At 40.3% G+C, this 20524-nt stretch overlaps 3 protein-coding genes across 8 annotated transcripts; 2 read left to right on the top strand and 1 right to left on the bottom strand.

The window, feature by feature from the left end:
- The first annotated feature begins 181 nt into the window (after positions 1–181).
- On the top strand, positions 182–5184 carry LOC135938653 (protein Son-like). Of its 2 annotated transcripts, XM_065482466.1 has the most exons (14): positions 182–341; positions 663–1263; positions 1321–1525; positions 1580–1858; positions 2143–2300; positions 2363–2514; positions 2772–2880; positions 2939–3072; positions 3132–3242; positions 3755–3778; positions 3838–3933; positions 3991–4273; positions 4327–4463; positions 4529–5184. In XM_065482466.1, the coding sequence occupies exons 2-14, from the start codon at positions 723–725 to the stop codon at positions 4643–4645; spliced, it is 2346 nt and encodes a 781-aa protein (XP_065338538.1). In that variant the 5' UTR covers positions 182–341; positions 663–722; the 3' UTR covers positions 4646–5184. The 2 variants fall into 2 exon arrangements, with proteins under 2 accessions (XP_065338538.1, XP_065338539.1); XM_065482467.1 differs by lacking the exon at positions 3755–3778 and having other exon boundaries at positions 4529–5183.
- Sobp (Sine oculis-binding protein) lies at positions 4529–16419 on the top strand. 5 transcript variants are annotated; one of them, XM_065482472.1, is made up of 6 exons: positions 10586–10655; positions 10888–11253; positions 13118–13418; positions 14850–15090; positions 15348–15681; positions 15840–16419. In XM_065482472.1, exons 2-6 carry the CDS (start codon positions 10993–10995, stop codon positions 16326–16328), a joined length of 1626 nt encoding a protein of 541 aa, XP_065338544.1. In that variant the 5' UTR covers positions 10586–10655; positions 10888–10992; the 3' UTR covers positions 16329–16419. The 5 variants fall into 5 exon arrangements, with proteins under 5 accessions (XP_065338547.1, XP_065338546.1, XP_065338545.1 ...); XM_065482475.1 differs by lacking the exons at positions 10586–10655; positions 10888–11253 and adding an exon at positions 4529–4655; XM_065482474.1 differs by lacking the exons at positions 10586–10655; positions 10888–11253 and adding an exon at positions 5408–5837.
- On the bottom strand, positions 16406–20218 carry qsm (Zona pelucida superfamily protein qsm). The gene is made up of 8 exons (XM_065482477.1): positions 19964–20218; positions 18639–18740; positions 18109–18212; positions 17910–18046; positions 17231–17461; positions 16988–17135; positions 16782–16926; positions 16406–16726 (listed from the first exon to the last, which is right to left on the bottom strand). The coding sequence occupies exons 1-8, from the start codon at positions 20031–20033 to the stop codon at positions 16635–16637; spliced, it is 1029 nt and encodes a 342-aa protein (XP_065338549.1). The 5' UTR covers positions 20034–20218; the 3' UTR covers positions 16406–16634.
- Positions 20219–20524: the final 306 nt, after the last annotated feature.

Below are 20524 nucleotides of genomic sequence, written 5' to 3'. Positions count from 1 at the left end.
TTGATTTTAAATCTGCTTGATTTTAATTCCCAGTAACAGATCATTTGAATTTCGCGGGCAAAAAGATGTCTACGTGCAAAGAATGCAGCAGCAGCACTTTTAAAATTAATAATAAAATTATGTCTTAAGGTTGTACTTTGCTATTTACACAGACATTTTGTGTTTAGTCTGGAAAATCGCTGATTGTGAGTGTTAGCCTGGTGTTAGCTCTAAAATTTATTTTTATACACAATCATTCATTTCCATTACAAACAAAATAACTAAGCAAGTTGTGTCACTCGCCGTATTAAAATAGTATTTTGAATTATCTAGCATATTTTTCTATCAGGTTACGGATGCAGGTAAATTTAAAGTGTTTTAATATTATGTTTGGTGCAGTTTGGTGTTAGTAAAAAACGTGTTGTTTGTTATTTCTGCGGGAATGGCATGAATAATAAAATTCATTTTATTTTACACACAACACTTTGTTCTAAATTTTGATAAAAGCTAAAACAACAGCATGATGAATGTACCATATTTAGCTAATACATATGATACATATGACATAAGATTCGCTGTAGATTCCATTGCATAAAATTCTTTAATATGTGTCTACTGATATAATATGTATGTATGTAATATAATTTAAGATCGGCTAGACTAAAGAGTTATTTTCATTGCAGAGTCACTACTGATAAGGGTGAGGCCGAAAGCTGTCTGTCAGTAAACAAGAAGTAGTGCCAATGAACGAGAAGGACAGTGACGAGCAATCTGAGGCTCAGAAAATTGAGGTGGAACCGGAGGAAGCTATGATTGAGGATGGAGTAAAAAACTTAAGCAGCGACGATGATGAGGATTTGGAAAAAAAGAGTTCCAAAAAAATACTGGCGGAAATATTTGATGTGATAATGTCCGCCGAATCGAGCAGCAAGTCCAAGAAAAAGGATAAACACAAGAAGAGCAAGCATCACAAGAAGAAAAAGAAACACAAAGATGACAAGGAGAAGAAGAAGAAGAAGCGAAACAAAAGCAAAGATCGAGACAAAAGTAAACACAAAGACCGAGAAGAAGAAGTAAAGGAAGATGGAAAGAAAAAAGAAGATGAGAAATTTTATGAAAAATGTGATACCGAACTAATTAAGAGCTTGGACGGTGGAGTCAAGTTTGATGCCAGCAAATGTGACTTGTTCGCAGCTGGAGAGTTGGACAGCGAAGAGGAGAAAGCGTTATCCTTTGATTGCTTCAGGGAGAAATCTTTGAAGAGGTCACTCTCTCCTGATGAAGGTATAACCAAGAAATTTTAATTATAAATGTATAAATCAAGAATATTAAAACTTTCAGAGAGCTCGAAAAAGAGGAAAATTGAGATTCAAGACTTGAAACATTGCTCTGTATCTAAATTGACTGCTACCGAAACAGAAAAAGATAAAATTTCAAGCAGGCACGAGGAAGGTGAAATTCCTAGCAGTCAAGACGAGTCTGAAAATGAGCCTAAAAGTTCACGCAGCGGTAAGAAGCGCCCATCAAGAGATAGGGATTCTAGAGAGTCAGTATTTAATATTGAGACAAAACACCCCTTTCAAATTTATTGTTTTTCCAGGCGCCACAAGCACCACTCGCAGCATGATAAGTCTAAGAAAAGTGACCAGAAATCGTCTTCACGCCGAGCAGGTGACTCATCTAGATCAAGCAGGTCTGAAAGGCATTTACAGGACAAAGAAAGACATCGCCATGAGAAGCCTCTTGATCGAAGCCACTCGGACAGAGATAGGGGCTCTGATCGGCACCGAAGTGCAGAGAATAGAGACATTAGAGGGAGAAGGTCTAGAAGCAGGGAAAGACTTCACGTGGTCAGGAAGCCAGATAGGAGGTCTTCAAGGTAAAATTGACTTTAGACATTAAATCTCCTGGCTTAGCCGTTAAGTTATTGAATTTTATTTGGGACAATTAAGAGGTCTTAGCCCCGTAATTTTGAGGCGTCGGCGGCTGGCTGAGCATCTTTGCCAGCGCTCGCGTGGCTGCGGTAGTTAAGCCATATTCACGGCTACTGGTGGCCGACCACGTGACACCATAATTAGTGGGCTGGTGTGGCGCAGCGCCGCTGGCTTAGGCCTCAAGGGACAATGCTTGCAATGAATTGAAACTTATATTCAAATCCAATAGGGAAGAGGAGAGGATTGACAAGAAAAAGTTGCTTGCCATTGCCAAGAAAAATGCGACCTACATCTTGAAGGAGCAGCAGGAAAGAATGCTCCAAGCTGGAGTAATTCCACCAAACGCAATTTCAAACAAAACGGGGAAAACTGTTGCTGAGCTCACAGGTAGTTGAGATTTCAAACTGCTTGAGGTTCAGTTTGTATTAATTGATAATAAATGGTTTCAGAATACTGCAAAAAGCTCGTAAAATCTGGCAGCGGCTCAAGTGACAGTGAATCCGATTCTGAGCTCAGTCAAGGAGAAGGGCCTACTGAGTCTTTCATTCACCATCCATTCCAGCTTAGAGACCGACCTAACTCAATCGTAATGAATATCAGAGTAAGCGGTGGTGTACTTTTTGTCAAGGACAAACTAAGCCTGTTCTAGCTTTGTTTATTTACTTGTGCACCTTAAATATTTGTTTTTTTTTAAAGTTAATTTCAAAATACTAGACTTGTAAGATGTGCCTAAAAATTGTCAAGTCAACTTCAACCTAGGAAAAAATAATATTCCCCCTTGAAAAAATTATTACCAGTTTCCATATTCATGCTTTGCTTTAACAGTTCTAGTCTTCATTAAATATTTTTGCTCAACAGAATGCTACTCAGCTTCCGAACAAGTCTTTGCTTGAAAAAACATCGGAGTCCTCTAAAATTAGAAGCCAACAGTACCCAGTCTCCAGTGGCCAGCAACACAGATCCACAGGTAACTGGAGAATTTATTCTTCAGTTTAATGAATTAATGTTTTTTTTTTGTAAAAAAGAATGGGTGCCTGTGTCCCCGCCATCACAGAGCAAAAAGGAGCCTCTCAAGGAAATAATGCCGCCGCCGCCACCACCACCGCCCAGCAAACCTTCCGCTGTTGTTGCAGCCAATACTTGTACAGATGCCTCTGGGGTACGCTAATTTTGTTAATTGTTTTCTGGGTTCTAATTTCTAATTGCATTTTTTTTTAGAACATCGATATTTCTAGTGTTATTTCACAAAAATTGTCTGCGATGAGGAAAATCCAAGAGTCAAGCCAGAGCAGTGCTCCCAGCTACAGCTATGGATATGGTGGTGGACCAGTAAGTGCAATTATTTTTAAGGACAAAAATTGACTTAAAATAAATGCACTTAAATCGAGTTGGAGTAACCCCCTTGTAAGTGGAGTGTATAGTATAAAAATAATTACAAAAGTGCATTGCAATTGGCACAAATTGTTAGGACTTAATATTACAACTAGTCGTATAGCTAATACTACAAATATTACAAAAGCTGATTAGATTACTTCATTATTACTATACAAAACAGTAAAGATTTACCAGACCTGAATTAGTCAACCAAAGATTTAACCAGTAGTGGAAAAATAACTGGAAATGAAAAAAACACCCACCGATTAATTTGTGTTGTCTAATTAAGTGCGCTTATAAAGATGTCAAGACCGAATGAAAACTAGCTTCAAAATTCGATTTTTAAAACCATCCCAATGTTAAATCTCTTTGGGGCTTGTATGGTTTGTGCGAACATTTTTGTTTACCGAAAATTCAATATGTTAACAAGATTTTAAAAAAGTATAGAAGCTGATGTTTCTTTTCAGTCCAAATTGACAAAATTACTTAAGGTAAATTTGCATAAATAATTTCATTTTCTTATTTGACGGGATATTCATTCAAATTTCAGCTCTCTGCTTTGAGCGGAGCGTTCACTGGCAGCACTGGTGCTAGAATGCTGACCCCCGCGGAGTTGTCCTCAGGACAGCAAGCCTGGGCTCGAAAGGTAAGCCAATTTATATTTTCAAGCACCTCACTAAAATTCTCCTTGATGTATTCCCAGGACCAACTGAAGACGGCTGCACCAGTCGCTGGCGGCATGGGAATGAAGCTTCTGCAGAAAATGGGCTGGAGGCCGGGCGAAGGTCTCGGCAAGAACAAGGAAGGAGGCCTTGAGCCGCTCAACCTTGACGTGAAAATGGACAAAAAGGGGCTGGTAGCGCAGGAGGAATGCCGAAACCGATTCCAACCCTTCAGCGGCGCGGTCAAGAGAAAGGGAGGTGGAGGAGGAGCACCAGCCGTAGTCGCAGGGCCAGCTGGAGCAGTTGAAGTCAGCCCTGCTGCTGGTATGCCTCCGAATTTTTAGCTTGCAGACAGTGCAGCTTATTTTTCATTACAGGTGGAGGTGAGGTGTTTTCTGGGAAGCATCCAGTCTCAGCCCTTGTCGAGCTCTGTACTAAGAAGCGGTGGGGCTCGCCTGTTTTCGAATTGGTCTTTGAGTCAGGACCAGATCACAAAAAGAACTTTTTGTTTAAGGTGATTTTTGCTCATTTCTGTGCATAATTATTTTTTACTCAATGAATATGCTTTTCTGCTGTTAGGTTAAGGTTAACAATAGAGAATATCAAGACCGGATCGCATACACCAACAAGAAACAGGCGAAGGCGATGGCAGCCCAGTATTGCCTCCTGCAGCTGGGCCTTATTGTTGTCAAGTAGCTTTCAGTAGGTAGGAAAAATATTTTTGCTATCTTCATCCCATTTAGTAGATTCAGGGAAACGCCGGATTTTTACTTTTAAATGGAAAAGCTTTATGAAGTGTATGGAGAGAAAAAAATTATTGCTAATTATGCTCGTGTTTAAAAACTAGCCGTTCAAATCATTTTCTGTGCCCTTATATAATTGTGAGGCATTTAACCTGATACAGTTAAAATGTTAAATGAATCAGATATTATTTTGATGGCAAGGGATGCGCAGTGTGCTTAATCGTGTAATTTGTCTTTTCTAAATTAGCCAATTATTTATGCTCTTGTAATTTGCCGAATTTCAATGTATCCATAATGATCAGGCTCAATGGTACAATTTTGTATCATAATTTCACACGTGGAAATACCCATTACGATATGCAGACACTTTTTTCTCAAATTGATATCACGGTTTTTTCCAAATTTGTTTTTCCCTTAATTTTTCATAACTGACAAATCTGTGTAGCTGTGTAGCTATTTTCAATAAAAAGTCAAGTATTGAACCAAAAATTTGCCGCATTTCAATACGTTTCCTTTAGTGAAAATAGCTGACCGCCACTAGTATGTGCTATAACGCAAATCGAAGATATTAGTTGTCGATCGACCGATACAGCCTATTTTAAGCAAAGTTCACTTGTGCGTTCGTTTCCGATGTTCATCCTCTAATTAATCACATCCGCAGAGAATGAAAATGATAGGCCGCGAGTTTGCTTACAGACGGGGTTAATGGCGATGCAGACTGAGAATGGAGCGCGCGCGCTTTCAAGGGTGGCGGGCGGCGGTGTGGCTGGCTCGTGCCGTCGAAATACAGTAGGTGGCGGGAAGCCAGCCAGCCAGCGAACGAAGTCAAATTCGCTTTTGGCCAACAAGCTGCGAGAGGCTTTTAATACCGGTTGAGTCAATCAGTCGTGGTCGGGCAGTGCCAAAGTGCGCTCGCTGGCTGGTGGTGCCGAGCGACTGTGTGAGACGCGCACGCCGAGCCGAACCAAGTCGTCGGTGCTGCGGGGGGCATGGGCAGCCGCAATGCCTCCAACCCGGCGGCGGCAGCGGCTCCGCACACCAAGTGCAACAGCGGCACGGCGCCCAAAAACTTTCGGCTGCCGGCCGCGCTGCGAGTCGCCGCTCTGCCTGGAGTGCGAAAGGAGCAGCAGGAGGACGAAATCAAGGTACCGATAAGCGATTGCTGCATTTTATTTATTCGATTGCGATGCGACCGTCTGTCTCGCGATTGACGCGTCATGATTTGCCTAATAGGACGTTGTTGCTCCACTTGGCTTCTTGTAGCCCCTGCACTTGATCAATTTTTCTGAGATCGTTTTCAATTTTAAAGGAATAGTGTTAGAATTTCTTTCAGGCTATTGTATTTTTCGCAGCTCTTAACTATTGTCTCTTCTTAAAAACTATTTTGATGATCATTCATTGCTGCGTTAAGTTCTTCCAGATTTTGGCCGATCTTTGCTTTTTTAGGTTGTAAAAGAACCGCCTTCTTATCAGAAATATACGGCAATTGGAATTTTTTCTTCCATCAATTTTTACGAAGCCTGGCAATTTTTAAGCAGAAAATTAAATATTGCATCATAATAAAGGAACGGCTGCAAATTATATATGATATAGTATAATATAAAATTTTGATTTAATTTTATTGATCTAACTAACTAGATATGTCATTTTTTTTAAAAAAATCAGCGACGCTTTTTCATCATTACCAATACTCCATTTATAAAAAATGGCTCTAAATTGTGTCAAGATGGCTTTAAAAAGGATCGATACAGGGCAACAATTGAAAATTATCAAAAACTGTTTGCTGCATTAAGAAGTTGATCAAAATTTGTTGTACAATGTGCAATTATCAAACAGCACAGTTAAAATTCAAATCGGGCCATTTTTTCTCCAAAATGTACAGTGCTTAATTCACAATATTTTCTTGGTAGATTTCGATTCCTCTCGCTTAGATCTATCCAACTGTGTGTGACAATTTATTATTAACTCTTTGTTGTGAAATAAAATAAGATTTAAAGCAGGGGGACAGTCCTCAACATTTGAAAATAATGCTAACGTTGCAGCCACTTGTTTCAAATAGGTTAATTTTGGCTTTAAATGAATCCATATGAATTAGCTTATGCTTGGAAACAAGGACTATCCGGGGCTTTGCAGTTTCAATCCCTTTTAATTTAAAGGATAATTTTTCCTATGGTAAAAATGTCAGTTTAAACATATTTTAATCAAGAAATTAAGCAATATTCCTACCGTTGGATGTTTGATGATTTTACGTGATTTTTTTCTGAATACCTGTGCTCTTTAAAGATCCATTCATCATTCATTTTTTAAACTAGATCGCTGAAATATATATTTTTATTTAGAAATGTTATAAGTTGTTTTTTAGAAGATAATTTTCTCGAGCATTTAAACACAAAAACGAAGCCAGAAATTTTATTGGCCGCTATTTTTTGTCGAAATAATTCACAAAATTAACATTAGAGGAACGAAATGTAGTGGAATATTTAATTCAGATTTCTGAGACCTCTACAATTTGCAATATGTACTTAATATTCTCCTGTCTTGTATACCAAATTGAGAGCATATCTCACCTTTTCTTGTTGTACTCCCGCAGCAGGGTGAAATAAAGAGTTGCCCTGTCAGCCCATAATAAACTTACTTTTGAAACTAAAGTGCATAAATCTTGCTTGGAGGCTCCATTACTCAGCACACGTGGCACTCCTGGAAGCATTTATTAACGGGGTTTGCTGCCAAAACTTTTTGCTCAAATTGTCAAGTTGTCAGGAATTCCCATAAAATAGGCTGAGACTAATACTCGCGTCCTCGAGCTGCGGGGCCGATTTAAGCTTTTCCCTCTCTGCTTATACTTATAATCATTGAGGACGCGATCATCCGACACGATTTTTACATGAATCGAGTTTTTAAAACGCGACATAAGCATTATCTTCTGCTTTATGGAAGACTGCGACAAGACAAGCTTTTTTCCGAGGAAATTTCACCCAGCGACACTCGATCTATTTTCTGCGGTGAACCAAGTGTTGGAGACGAAGAACAAGTTGCGGGAAGACCGGTAGCAATGCTCAAAAACTCCACATATATTTTATGACTTACTTTTTATTTCGAAATTATAAATTAGTGTGCGATAGGATCGAATTTGAAACCGCGCCGAGTGTCTAACATCAGACGAACACGTCAAAGAGAAATCTCGTTAATAATCTGAAAGTTTATTCATTCACATCGTGATATCCCAGTAAGATTAATTTACGTCTATAACTGAATTTGATTATAATCTCAAATGTCAATATATAATTTAAATAATAATATCGTTTGAATTATCTCATTTACTGTGATTATGAGCGAAATTTTAGCAATTCAAATATTTTTAAATATTTGTTTTGGGCATTAAAATTTTAATATAAATTACTGGGAAAGATATGTAAGCTTAGTAAATTCAAATTTAAGAATTGCGTTATACATATATTCTGTTTTGGTGGGTTAAACTTCCATCTCGTCTTTTCATCTTATTCATTTAAAATTTAAAGCACCGACAGCATTTTATCTGGGCCGCGCAGGTAACTATGCTGACTAAAAACACTTCCCACTGTGGGAGGTTCATTCCAAAAACATGAACTGCCTAAAATTTGAAGCAATATCTATTTCAAACGTCATATTATGCGCGAGGCTGAGAAACCCGGGCTTTTATTAATCTAAATAAAAATATAAGTCGCTGCGCCATGTTATGTAAATTAAACTAACTCTTCTCGATATTAGAAAATCTATTTTCAGACGGTAGCGTATTGTATTTCACAACAGGTCAAAAAGGAACTGTTGTATTAAAATCACGCAGTAGACGCCGCTTTTCAGCGCCAACTACTGTTTAATATGTTCCGTGCGTTGTAGCTACAAGATTTTTTCTACATCTTGTAGACTGAATTCCGTGAAAGCGTCCGAAAGGAGAATCGGAGCCGCGGCGGCCGCGTCGTCGTTCACTTTCAGCACTGGAACCGAAAATTTCTCTCCCTCTGTATAAAATGATTCTAAATTTAACCATCGTGGGATTAGACGCGCGAGGCAAGATGAGCACTTCTTCTTCTGACTGCGAGCAATGGCAGAAGCAGCATGCGTGCGCGCCGCGCTTTTTCCTTCCCATTGCACAAGCGTCGAGTGAGAGAGAGAAAAAAGAACGAATCTCTTTCTCTCCGACAACAACAATAATTCCTGGCAGTGCGAAAACCGTTTTGGCCGTGTGTTTGCGGTAATGATGCGTTGCGCACGCGGCCATCCATCACACGCAAAGTGTATCATTACACGAGGTGAGCCACGGGGGTCAATCGCATTAAAAACGTATGCGCGCCGCGTGCATCTGACCCTCGCGAACTTATAGTGCAAAAAGGGGTTCGGCCGCCAATACAAATAATAAATAAACACGCGCACTCTGACTCGGTAATCGGCGAAAATTTGCATTCTCCGCGATGAGATGCGGCAGAGATTTCTCTGCTCTCGCTCATAATTTATTGATTGCATGAAGGTCACGGAAATTACGATTTTTACGATTCTCTCACAGCTATAAAGGTTGCTCAGTGATGATACTAAAATTAGCTCCAGCATCTCAGATTTTCTATTTCAGCTAATATATTGGAGGTTCCCAAGGATTAACTTACATTTTTATGTAAAAAAAAAACAATAAATGTTTCAGTTATTTTCAACTGCAGGCGCGTTGGTTTTGAACCTAGTCTTTGCGAATCTTGTTGCACATAGGAGTTAAATTTTTTACCGAAAAGCTTACGGGAATTGAGACAATTTTATCGAAAAATATTAAGCAATATCATTTTTTTTCATGGAGAGTTGAAATCTCGAACTGTTTCCTTGAAGCGAACCAACTACGTTATCTTAATTTTTTGATATATAGTTTCAGTTTCTTTCCGATCATAAACAGCAAGAAATATGAAAGGAAACAATATATTTTCATATAAAATAATTGTTCAAATGAAAAAAGAAATTAGACTGAACAATTAAAAAAAATAAAGTTTTCGTTAAGCTGTTGGAACTATCCATAACTATGAAAATTAGCAAAGACTGTCAAAATTGACTACATTTCACTAGAAAAAGAAACCGATTTTGCTTTAATTTCTATACAATGTTCATACAGGTATTTTTCAATTCAGAAGCACCAAAATGTAAAGTTACTTAAGTTCTTAAGTCTTCCATAGCATTTTTATTTTATTGTGTGTACAAATTTATGTATCTAAGAAAAATCTGCAAAAAAGTAATTTTGAAACAAAGAAAAGAAATTCACACATTGGATTAATATTTTAATTTAAGAAAAACTGAATTGCTTTACTCCATCTGGTGAATTTTTGTGAGGGGATAGGGTTAATATTAAAAACCAATAAAGGCAGATTAGCTCGTGTTTTTCATAATTTTCAGTTGAAATTATAAGCAGTCGGTATTTAGTGAGCTTTTTATTCTTCCATAATTGTGCAGAAATGTCCTGCTCTACTCGTTCCAGCTGCAGGTTTCAGCCCTAATATTGAGGTTCAATAAATTAAAATAAAGCGTGTCAACCAGTTTTTTCCACATCAATTAATACCTTTACTCATTCTATTGGCGAATGAAGCGTTGCATTAAAGCCAGATAGGGTTTCAATTTCCAATCATATGTATGCGAGAAAACAAAGTAATTAATATATTTCAAAGGTATGCAATTGGACGGGCAGATGTGTCGGGCCGGTTGCATTGTGCGTGCGCGACAAGTTGGCGGAAATTTGTGATTTGTTTTGCGGCGCCGTTGCCGTTGGCTGGCAGACGGGGCCGCGAGTTGCGTCACGTGCGCGGCGACAAGCGATCGGGTGCAGCGAGTAGACGCGGTCGGTGGCATCTCATTTCGCAGGTAGTTGGGCAAGACGCGGCCGCACAAAAAGCGTCCGTGCACAGGATAATATCCACTCCATCAGGGTCCTGTTTCGCTCTCGTATCTGCACAAATAATGTAATATAGGCTGTCGGTGTACTGTGTGTGTGTGTGTGTGTGTGTGTGCGTGCATGCTGCTGATAATTAATAGAGGCTCAATTGCAGCCGCGGTGTCGGCTTTCACGCATTTTAAAATTTCGTCTGGGGCCCCGAAGGGGGCCCGGGGGGCAGCCGCCGTGTGTGTGCGCTCGCTCGCGGAGAGGAGCGAGATCAATCCATTAGTTGTAATGTTGTGGCTGATTTATTATAGAGAAATGCTATCCGCAAGCTCAGGTTCGAATTACGCCGAGCCTCTCAAGTTACCTGCCTGCCTGCCAGAGAATCAACTTTCCTTGTGCTGTGATGCTGTGTAGCCATGATGCCACCAGCAGCCAGCCGCAGCAGCCATTCTTTCATACCTCCTGCTCCCAAATTATCCGCCGCCGCTGCCGCCGCTGCGAGACACCGAAATTCGGCCCAAACGCGCGCAATAGATAATATGCCATGCACGCGGGACCGCAAGATTTTCCGCCCGCCGCTTGACATCCAATCAGCATCTCGATTTGTCGCTGCCCGCGTTCAAACGAACCGCTGGATTTTGGCTTGCCTTTTCTTCGTGGTGTCGGTGACGACCGTGGTAAGGTGAGCGTTTAATGCTCTCGGTCCAAAAATTAAAAGAGGAGAAGTTGAGGACCAAAATAGATTTTTTTAAAATTTTTCTTCAGATTTATCTTTTTGCATGATGTCTTAAATGCCATAATCTCATTCATTTTTTTGTTCCTTCTTAAAATACTAATTACTTCGTTGACTCGCTTGTGGTTTTAGAAAAGTTAATCAAAAATCAAAATAGTTTAAGATCAAACAGCGTTTTTCATGTAAAAGAGTGTCTCAATCGAAAATTTCTGGGCAAAGTGAGAGGTTCGTCGGCCTTTGAAAAAAAATTGTATTTGCTGAAAAACAGGCAAGAGGAGAAATTAACCTCAAGTTAGAATCGCAATCGTGCCAAACAGAGTGGGATTCCCCGAGGACAAAAGAACGCTCTGTAGGTTCTGGGGTGGGTCATTTTTGTGGTAAATTAGAAAACAATATTTTCTCAGTCGCAGGACAACCAACCTACTTAAGATGTTAATTTGATCAATTTTGAGAAATTAATATATCCAATCAAATATGATGGTTTGTTTTGAACTGTTGATGAGGTCTTTGGGCCCGAAACAGCTGCTGACCAGTAAATAAGAGTCTGAGATACTTTTTCTTCAATTTATTCACTGTTGAAATTTAAAAATAAAAATATCGTTTATGTTTCTTCAATTATAGTTATAGTTATGGAAATAGAGGGGAGTTTTCAAGTTACACGGAAACTGACACCTTTTTTTAAAAAGAAATTATTGTGATTAAAAATTTCGCAGCATTAAGCAGCCCTGTTTTTAAATAAATATTTGTAGATGAGCAGTTAATTCCTCATCTCCCTCGTCGACAACAATCGCGGTTTTGAACTTGTGCTTGCGTAGAAAACGACGCTGTGGCGTTGTATAGCGCGGACGAAAAGGGGTGGTGACTAATTGAAAGCAGTGATCTCTGGCTGGGGGCAGGAACGAGCGTTGGTCGCACGTCAGCCTCGCGCGCGCAGCCTCTCTGCCCGTGAAACTGATGCGCGTGAATGGGCCAAACGCCACCTCCGACTTTGTGTTGGCTTCACTCACTGCTTGCGACTGACTAAACGACTTTGCTTGCCGGAACGTGATCGGCACCATTCAGACTGCTCTGATTGTGAAGGGCGTATTGTGTTAGCAATGAAACCCTCTTAGGCAATTAATTAGAGATGGCAATTAACGTCGACTTTTTCGTGTGTATGTGGAAATACAGAAACAGTATTCTTTGCAAATCATTTTAGACCAAAAATCAAATGATTTAAACGATATCTCTAATCAAATTCAAAAGTTGAAAAATAAGCACTTCTTCCGTGTCATATAGGCGAACACGCGACCAACGCTGGCTCAAAACTTCAAAAATGATATTGAAACTTTTCGAAAGCTATTTTAATATAGGCTCATACTTTGGCTTTTACTCTTGAACAAGGTTTTAGTCAAGTGCTGTTTACAAGATCAAAACAACCAGCTATAAATAATTGCTTTTCTGTTGACCAGCTGAATTTTTTTAATTAAAAAAAAACTTATGTACAAAAATGTTAGTAGCTCAATGAAAATTTGTGTGGGAATTATTTTTTTTCAAAGGACAGGACTGTGACTTATCACAAGAAGTTTTGACAATCTGCCAGTATTAGTAAAAAAAATAATTCCAATAATCAAAACAAGCCAAATAATGAAAGAAACGAAGAGACTTGATAAATATGAAAATAGTAACATTAATTAAATCATTTTTTTATTAAAATGTGTCTTTAAGTTTTTATAGGGGAAAAAAATCTGAAATCAGTGAACTGTTCTTGTCAAATGATCATCCCACAATCTAATTCAACATGAAAGAAAATATGAATTATGTTGCAGAAGTACGCTGAGACTGCGATGAATGAGCTGCTGGGCTGGTATGGCTACGAAAAGGTGGACAGCACTGAGACACAGGGTCTGCAACTGCGGCAGTTCGGTCCGTCGGCCTCGCTGATTGCCTCGCAGAAGCGGGCCAAAATGCAACTGGAGGGCGGCCAGAGACGACATGCCCTTAGCAGGCACCGGCAGAAGGCGGCGGCGGCCACAGCGCCCCCGCCACCACCAGCACCGCCTGACTCAACCGACTCGGATGACGAAATCGATCCTGGCCGAGTTGAAACCCTCTCCACACAATCCAAAGGTTGCTACACCTTTGTATCACTTTATCGTGATCATTAAATTGCTCAACAATTTTTTATCTACCTCATACATAGCTCAATGCGTTAAATTTTAGGACTGAAGGTACATAATATTGCCCCTGAAATAGGAAAATGACGAACCATTTTTGTCACAATGTCGTACTTGTCAAAACTAGAAATTTCACCTGGCAATGAGCCCTTATTGTTTTTTTTTAAATTAAACATACTAGGAGAACGTCTTATAACTCGGTAAATATTAAAATTGGAAATATGCGGAAACATCAATCTTATATTAACTATTCCTTTTTTAATACGATCAAGACTTTTGCGATTATCAAAAGTACATTCTCTGCTTCGCAACACAAAATTTGTTTTCTTTCCACGACGACAGGCGCTGCTGATAGAAAATTTCTTGCGTGCGTTAACAAAAGGTGATTTTTTCGGTGGTGTGGGAAATATGATTGGAGTTTGGTCTGTTTTTAGCACCCTGCGACCAGATTCCAGGAACTATCAGCAGGTGGGGCGGTGCGCGGGCGTTCTCAGAATACCGATGACAATGCATTAATTCACATAAGGCCCCCCGGCCGCTAATGAATATGAGTGAGAGCTGCTGCAGACGCGCGCGCGACCACTAAAACTAATGAAAGAACGCTCTTGACAGCAGTTCATCAAAGTCTATTGCTGATAATTTAAAATGTTTTTTGCAATAGTTAAGTATTTGGACGGAACAAAGAATTGAGATCAAGTTTCCATAAGTTTTCCTTAAACCGTATAAGCTATATTTTTCAAATTTTCCCAAGAAGTTTCAAGAAGTGTCTTTTTACTTGCTTGTAATTGATTGCTAATTAAATTTTGGTGCACACACGTTTTATCAATTTAAAAATAAAAACGATCCCTATCAATTCCTTTTGAGAAAATTTTTCATGATTTCCGGTTTGAAATTTAGTGAAAGGTCTGCCTGGTTTTTTTGTACAAAAATCGGAATGATTGATTAAAAGGGGCTGTTGTGGAAATGCGCACCTTGGCTCATCTTCGGATCTCTCGACGCGGCTTGATAACGAAACGTAATATCCTACGTTTGCTGTGTTCATTCTCTCTTGCGCGCGAGCCGAATATTCTCTTGCTGCAGAATGTTAATTGGAGAGTGAAATTATTAGACCCTTCGCCTGGTCATTAGTTTAGTCGTTCCAAACAATTATAAATTGAAATACGCAGCAGACGTTGTGCACAAGAATTTTGTCGGCTTTGATTTTTGTATTTTCTTTTTAGCACATGGTATGGAAAATTTAATATGCTCTCCGCACGATTTTTCATTAGCTTTGTTAAAATCGTAATGAGAAAAACACACCACCATCCGATTTTTTTACCGCCAATTTTTAATAATCAACTAAAATTATAAGGTAATAACTAACTATGTTTCATTTTGTCGACAGAACAAAGCCAATCAGACATGACGGTTTGTTCGTGGTGCCACCAGCTAGGTGCTCACATTTTCGACAACACAACCGGCAAAGACTGCAAGGACCAGAGGGCCTTTTGCTCCGAGCAGTGCTTTTCGCAGTGCAGAAGAGCCACATTCAAGAGAAACAAAGTCTGCGACTGGTGCAAGCACGTCCGACACTCGACAAACTACATCGACTTTAAAGACAGCGAGTCGCAGCTGCAGTTTTGCAGGTTTGCCTAACTTTCACGTACAAAATTAAACATATAATTCGGAGAAAACAAGTTTAAATATTTATTTTTAAACTCTCTTGAGCCATTGCAATTAAGGTGTGTAAAATTTGTCTCTTTCCAAGACTTTAATAAATAGTTCATGGCTTTATTTTAGTAATCAAAGCGTAATTTTATATTTTGAAATGATAGTCCCAGTGTAAATCCAACTATAGTAAAACAAGTGTTCCTTCCTGAAAAATATGACATTATGGTTTCAGCGAAAAGTGTTTGAACCAGTGCAAGATGAGCATCTTCTGCAAGGAGGCCCAGGCGCACCTGCAGTCGCAACTAGTCAGCCCGGACCCCTTGGCGCCGAGCAGCAGTGGCAACGGCACCCTCATCACGCCCGAATTGTGGCTCAAAGACTGCAAGAACAGCGACGACGACGCCTCGGGCTTTGCCGGCTCCGTGTCGCCAAAATCATCAATCTCGTCACGCAGCAGCAACCGGTCCGTCAGTCCGACGCAGCTGCCGCCTCCACCAATTGCCTCCACCTCCGCCACATGCACCACGCCGTCCCCAAAAAATTCTGCAATGCCAGTCAAACACAAGGTCATATTGATACTATTTTTATATATTCATTATATAGTTACTATTTTTTGTAGCTATTTTCTACTTATAAATTAAATTTAAACAATTGTCTAAATTCAAACCAGAGGCCCTAAAAATTTGTCAATGAAATATCTCCAAATTTGATGTTGTCCTTCCAGTTGGCGGATAGGGAGAAGAAGTACAAAGAAACGTCAGCCGCGCCACCCCCCGCCCCATTTCCGATGGGTGGCCTGCCCCCTGACCCCGCTGTCACGTTTCCCCTTCCCCCGCCACCCCGTTTCCCTGAACAGTTCTGCTTCCCGTCACTGCGACCTCCGTTCCCTCCCTTCCTGAGGCATCCCTTTGGTTTGGGGGTGGGCCCATTCGCGGGTGGTGGCCTCTCCATGAGGTCCCCGATGCCCCCAGTGACGGTGATGCTGCCCTGTCCGATCCCCTTGCCCATTCCCATCCCGATACCCATAATCCTTCCCCTCTTCAACCTTCCGTCCATTTCCCCTCCGCCGTCTCCTCGACCGGAGGTGGCTGTTGCTGCTGCAGCTGCTGATCCTCCGACCGTGGCTAACAAGGAGGGAATTGTAGAAGAGGAAGAAGACTCGCCGCCGGAGCCGTGTCCGCCCAAGAAAAAGAAGAAACAGAAATCCGCGTGAAGGATCGCGCCTCTGCTCTAATTTTACTCTGGAAATGTGTACTTCTGATTTTTTGATTAAAACGTGTAGATCACTAATTACTTTATTGATACGATTAGAATTTTTCTAATTTATTTTATAATATTATATTACACTTACAAATCACAGTTAATAGTTTTACTTTCAAAGAAACGTTTCACTGTTGCCTTTTGGAAAATTTTAATTTTTCCTCAAATTTTTTTCTTTTAATTTTTACAAGCTAGGTTAATTCAGTTTAATAGCTCCTCGAAAATGAAATCATTTGACTTTTTGCAAGCAGAACCAAATTCATTGCTTTTTGATCTCCTGCTTGTTCTTCACTTGTTGTGTAGACTCTTGCATTTTTACGGTAGCAGGCTCGCTCAATGCGGACAATTTTCCTACAAATATAAAAATTAAAGTTTTAGGTATTCCAAATTATTTATTTGAATTAACCATTGTTAGAGACAAGTCCTCCCTTTGATTCGATTTTGAATATGCTGCTCAAAGTGATCTCGAAGACCTTGTTGGGGTCGGGGGGCAACTCAGCGATCGCCCTTCGCCGTCTGCCGTAACCAATCTGGTTCTTGCTACACTCGACCTGCGATAAAAAAATATTTTTAATCATCCGAGTCCCATTTTAAAGAATTTAATTCTCTTACTCCGCGGCACTTATCCAAGCAGACGTTGACTGTGCCCTTGAACTGGACGTAGGTTGAGTCGGGAAATTTGAACGCCCGGAATTTGGCACGTAAAACATCACCGTCGGTGGTGTCGAAGTTTTCGAATAAGAACGGATCGACGGAGCACCTGGAAAACAGAGTTGCCAATAACCCTGATTCGCCTTGCATAATTATTTTAAAGCATAGCGTGTGTGGATAAGCATAATTAGGCGCGTTATTCACCCATTGAAAATGATGGTTTCCTCTTGCGACTTGAGGTCAGAGACCTGCATATGCGAGACGAGTAGACCGTAAACAGGGGCACTCTGCTGGTCCAGCGCCAGCTCCATCTGCAGGGTGGTGCCGGGGCTGACGTTCAGCTCGTCGGTGACCACGCGGCCGCCTTGCAACACGTTGACCCTCAAAACCGGCTGCGGCGCCTCTTTCGTGTAGCTGCTCGTGATTTCTAAATCCCTGCAATTTTTTATTCGTAAGTTTCCTACCGAAAACATTTAATTGCCCAGCATGTGTGAAGTGAAGCGATAACTGAAAAAGCAGAGTACAGCTAACTCAAATTTTAAGAAATAGTTACTTTTTTAATAGTTCATTTAAATATAATTTTCAAAGCTTGATTTAATTTTATATTTTATTTTAAAAATTAAAAATATTAAGTAAAAACAGTTGCATTTTATTTCTTCCGAGAAAAAAATGAAATGTGCACACCAGAAAAATTGAAAAGAAAAATTAAGTTTTACTGTAGCTGATGTTATTTTTATAATTTAGTTTTTTATCAGATTTTAATTTTAATAATAAAGCTCATCTGTGTGTGTGTGTCTCGGGGCATGGCGCCGTTTGTTTCCCCTCGTAAGCGATCAGTGCGTGCTAGTTCCTAATCACAAGTACAATTAAGCGAGGCACTCACTCGGGCTCCTGGAAACCAGCAGGCAGAACCTCTCGTTTGTTGACCTTTTTGCTAACACTTTTGCACGTTGCCGTGAAACTCGACTTCTGGCCGCTCTTGTCTTCGACCACGACCTTCTGGTGGTACAGCGTGTAGCCCTGAGCGCAACATAGAAATTTGGTCAGCGTGTTTGCCGAAGTGACCGGCAAGAAATGCTCACATTTTTCAGGTTGCGCACTTTGGTCGTGCCGCACTTAAACACGTCAGTCAGGTCGAGGTTGAAGCGAAGGTACTTCTCCTGCACTTCCGCTTTGCAAGATGATTCTGCGGAAAAATTAAATCGTGACGAACATACATCATACATAATATTAGTTTTACAACGTTTTTGTCGCATGCGTGGAGTTGAGATTACTAAAAATATAGGAATATATATAACAGTTAAATTTTTATACTTCAGGAGATATGTCGTGGTTAATTAGCTACAAATTAATAATCAAGTCATTTTTTGCGATAGTTTAAAAAATGATCACTTCCCATAGTTGTTTTTTTCAAAATAATTTTGAATTGACAAGCATTTATTAGGGAAAGGCATTATCATGAAAAACAAACAAATATGTAAGAGATTATTAAATCTATAAAAGTAAAAATATTAAATTTCCATTGATTTGTGTTGCTTGAGAAGTGCGAGATATTTCAAGTTGAATATAATATAAATTTACACTCTGATTATTTACCATTTTGTGAACTTACCGTGGAAATCCTTAAGATTTTCGAGATACGCGATGGACCCCTCTTGTCTTGCAACGTCGATGACCATGGTCTCGTCGTTGCATTTCACCTTGTGTTGTGGCTCTGCGAAAAGTCGAGATAAAATCGTATTATAATGTACTTGCAGCATTCGTACGGGCAGGAAAAGACAATGACACCAAACCGGCCGTCTCAGGTACACAGTTCAATTTATTGCGCATATATTATGTGCGAAGGCGTAATGGCAGGGAAAGTGCACGAGCTGCTGCGCCGTGTTCTCATTTCAACCAGTGAAGCAAACAACTCTCTGGCACCAGCGGCGTTCAATGACACAATCAATTTAGCACGGAATATTTTGCAAATAAACTTTTTTGTAGTATTGTGAATAATAAAATTAGTTCATCCATATAGTTTAATTTCTTCTTGATCGAGGGTAGGGTGTGAAATGTACTTCAGATATTTTTTCACGGTACCTTTAATTGTTTCTTCGTGTTAAGCCCGAATGAAAGCTTTAATTACACAGGTTCAAAGAATGTAAGGTGAAATATGAGTAAAAAGCCTAAGTGCGTAGAAAGGTTGCACACACCATAGTCATCGTTATAAATAAGTGTGAATCTGATCTAACCTCCTAAAATTCTCACTTTTCTAACTCATAACAATTTTTGTGTTCGGACATATATTTTAATTAATATTTGTTTTCTCTGTATTAAATATTAAAAGATGACTTATTGGCTTAAAATAAACTGAAAACCAAATGTTTATCAGCGGTAAAGTGTGAATTAGAATTATCTTCAAAGCAAGCTGAATTCTATTTCCATGAATATTTTTGGAAAGTGTTTAGCCACTTTCATCAAATTAACAATTAAAATAAATTCGTCTTAAGACTCAAAGTAAGGTGCTTGAATTGAGATGAGCCGCGCAGACAATAGAGCTGCTTTTACTTTTTCCCTACATGTAAAGATAAGATCATCTCTTTCCCACAAAAAAGGAAGAAGGTTACGAGGTGCCCCTAACAACGCGCGCGACACACTGCTCATATAGAAAGGCTGCAACAAACAAACGCTCGCTTTCAAGTGCTGTGTATATATTGAAATCTTTTCAATCTGGCCTTGACGATTGAACACCTCGCTTTATTTGAAACTCGACTCGGGGCGGACACCTACTTTTGCTCTACTGAAGAGCGTTCCGAAAAATCGCAGCTCTCTTGGCGGCGAAATTCGCACCCACACCCGATCAGCGCGATGAATCACGCACAAATCACTTCCTGCTCGGCGGAGACCAAATGCCCAAATCGAGCGACGGAAACTCGGTCTCAGAACAAATCTCACCCTTTTGCACGGCGGCGGAGGCGATGGCAGCGAGCAGCAGGGTGAGGGGCAGCAGCAGGGTGGTCCTCATCGTGCTGGCAGCCCTTCAGGGTACGCGGCGAGAGAGCAGGCTGAGGTCGACTGGCATCCAGTCAGCAAACTGCCGTCTACCTGAGTGCTGCTTTACGCAATGCACTGCTCCGCGGCTCCGGCGTCGAGGTGGGCACACAGCGAGTGGGTAGCAGTCTTGCCTTAAAAGCAGTAACCTGCTGCTGCTGCTGCCTTCGCGACCACAGCACTCTCCAGGCACAACTAAAGGAAACACCGCGCGGCGCTCTGCTCTTGCGGTATATTTTCGGTCCACGTATCAATTTGTACCTGACTGCCTGCCAGGGTACGTGAGTGTGCGGGAGCACTCGCTTGTTTTACAATGCACGCGTGTTGTGTGCGTCTCTCTATGTGTTTAGCTGAGGGGGGATTCGTTGAACCCGTAGCCTTGCGTATATATTTGCACAAATTATTTTATTTATTTGCCTGGCGATACTTGGAATTCGGCTCATTGCGAGGGTTAAGGTGTCTCTC

The sequence above is a fragment of the Cloeon dipterum genome, chromosome 3 (assembly GCF_949628265.1).
Source record: "Cloeon dipterum chromosome 3, ieCloDipt1.1, whole genome shotgun sequence".
NCBI lineage: Eukaryota > Metazoa > Arthropoda > Insecta > Ephemeroptera > Baetidae > Cloeon > Cloeon dipterum.
This window is presented reverse-complemented; position numbering and strand designations above follow the sequence as displayed.